The sequence below is a fragment of the Selaginella moellendorffii genome, unplaced genomic scaffold (genome assembly GCF_000143415.4).
Source record: "Selaginella moellendorffii unplaced genomic scaffold, v1.0 SELMOscaffold_12, whole genome shotgun sequence".
NCBI classification, from domain to species: Eukaryota; Viridiplantae; Streptophyta; class Lycopodiopsida; order Selaginellales; family Selaginellaceae; genus Selaginella; species Selaginella moellendorffii.
The window spans coordinates 702,186-704,843 of NW_003314273.1; the positions used below are offsets into that span (position 1 = coordinate 702,186).

Sequence of the window (2,658 nt, forward strand, 5' to 3'; positions counted from 1 at the left end):
AATTATGTTTATGAACATAAAAAATTCCAAAATTATGTTATTCTGTTTATTCTTTCTCTTTTATATACTTTTTTTAAAAGTATTTAAAAGTATATATATACTTTTATATACTCAAATGCCTTTTTCACAATAGCCTTATTGCTTTGAGAGCCATGATCATCTATCACAATACAAGCACAATTTGTTGGAGAGACACCTCTTTTTTAAAAGCTCTTGGTTTTTCTTTTTCTGGAATAACTTAGGTACACACTTTCATTTGCTCTCTAGATATAAATAGTGATTACATATTATTTTTACATTACTGTATAATTTGATATTTATTATATTACTTTACTTTAAGAGTTTGTAAGTCAATTTTAAGGGCACAACTTTACAGAAACTTCTATATGGCAGGAGATGGCTATAATGCTTAAAATGTCACTCTCCAACAGTATTGATAGAGACTTTTTTACTCTAAAGCCTACACAAAAGTTTTCAAGTTTATCTAGTTATCATATATTTTATTTCACTTTCAAAATATTACCAAGTTAGTCGAATGTTGCTACTGGAATTTCTAGATAGCGATAAATCTCTTATATGACCATGATCAAGCTTCTCTATTTACAAACTCTAAACAATAATAAACAATCAAATCTCAGAGTATTATTTTTGGTATACCAAAATGTGTCTTTGTTGTAAAAACATTGTTGTAGCTAACAAGGTTGGTGACACACTATCCTTCTAACCATGATATCATGACCAATAATTTATGGTATACTACAACAACTATATACTATTACCCATTTATGAAAGGCTAAAAAGATCCAGGTAAGATAGTTCCCAAAGGAATATATATATATATATATATAGATAGATAGATATAGATATAGTTAGTCTCTGAATTATTGCCTTTGAATTGCTCCCTTCTAAATTTTATTCTTTGTAAACATAAAATTTTCAATAAAACTATCCAGCTCTTCACTAGATCATAAACATCCTCTTTGGCCAATAGTAATATCTTTAGTCCATTGATAAATATCACAATGTGAAGTTGAGTAAGATTTTGAAAATACACACTTCTAGAGTTTGTTTGATCCCTAAAACATCTTCAAGTTTATACATGCAATTCTCAACACCACACTGTATGTAGTAATAAGCATATTTAACTGATATTTATTCTTTGCCTAAAATAATATGCATTAAGCTTCATATAGATTACATATTGATTAGCACACTTTAGCTGTCTCTTTAACAGTTAGAGATATTAAACAGTATTAGAGTATTTTTACAAAAAATCATCACTACAATTTATTGAAGTCACTGTTACATATAATATCATAGCTGCTTGTGAAGAATCAAATGAATTTGCAACTGCTTGCTTAAAGGAATTGAGATTTAGAATAACAGTTTAATCTCTTATGATTCAACACATGTTCATGCACCACCAAACATAATCCTAACAATGGTCATGATAATTATTGTATGGCGGGCAATCAAGGCATCCTAGTGAATACTCATAAGCAAGTGCTTAATTGTTAATGACAATATGCGGTGATCCAAAGTACTTAAGAGCAATAACCAACTCTATTTAATAAGTATCACATAATAGCATATAATGAAGTTAAAAATAAGAAGCCTTGCCACATTATTAACTTTATAGCTTCCTAACTACTACTGCTAAAGTATAGGCACCACAACTATTCCCCACGCAGGACATTAGCCTACGGTCACATTTTTCTTTGGCATTTATCCTCTCGAATATTCTTGTGAAGCGGCAATGGGCTCTGGCGCAAGGGTTTTGTGGCCGGGAGCTATGGCGGAGGCGCATTCTTCTTGGGAATTTCTGAAGCTCTTGCCGGAAAGGTATGCGCATTTTGTTTCCAATCCTCGAGATTCAGTGGGTTGATTAGTCTGAAACGGGACGTAGGATTTGTGATTGCTAGCCCGCCACTGCTGCTGGATTCCGACGAGGTTTGCTTTCTGGTGCTTTTAAAGAAATGGTACTGATTTTCCAATGGTTTTAGCTCCCTATTGCCTCGATCAGCGGATTGATTGGAGATTGCGCTGCCGGGTGGATAGAGGAGCTTGATCCTGGCCATGCAAGAGACTGGTTTCTATCGAGAAAATCCAGCAGCAACACGAGACTTGGTACGCTCAAAGTCGACGGTAAACCATGACGAGCGTTCTCTGTTTCTTTTTCTTTCTTTCCAGGTGATCACTTTGCAAAGTGTGTCGAGTTCGTGCTTCGTTTCGCTCCGTTGGAGGGAATCGACTCCATATTCTACTCCCAGCAAGTTTTGGAGCCCGTCACAGTTGACAAGGATGAAGAAATGGTATCCACACGACTTGAAGGGGTTGATGGCGAGCAAACTGAGAGCGGTGGTGACAAGTACGAGAGGAGACGAGCAAGAAAACTGTTGCGTAGGCTTCACAGGAAAAGGATCTCCGTGAACACCGTTGGAGAGTTTGATTTTCTCTTTCGTCTCAAGCATCCGCAGCCATCTACGGTCGTGGAGCACTGGGAAGTCTCCGTGAAGTTTTTGCTCTACGTTGGGCCTTGGGAAGCCTTTGGTCTACAAACTCCAGAAGCCGCCAAGTGGAAGCAATTCAGGTCAGAACAGCAGATGGAGGAGATCTCCACCCACATCACCGCTTCGAGAAACGAGCGGTTTCTCGGGT

General features: G+C 36.5%; 1 protein-coding gene across 1 annotated transcript in view; it reads left to right on the plus strand.

Annotated features, from left to right (window-relative positions):
• Positions 1–1,736: 1,736 nt before the first annotated feature.
• The window catches only part of LOC9660280, a 1,627-nt gene continuing 705 nt past the window's right edge, over positions 1,737–2,658 (plus strand). Inside the window, exons 1-4 of the mRNA XM_024674447.1 lie at positions 1,737–1,842; positions 1,890–1,950; positions 2,004–2,127; positions 2,191–2,656. Of these exons, the coding sequence (XP_024530215.1) occupies positions 1,757–1,842; positions 1,890–1,950; positions 2,004–2,127; positions 2,191–2,656 (737 nt within the window). The 5' untranslated portion in view covers positions 1,737–1,756. The remainder of the gene's footprint in view (positions 1,843–1,889; positions 1,951–2,003; positions 2,128–2,190; positions 2,657–2,658) is intronic.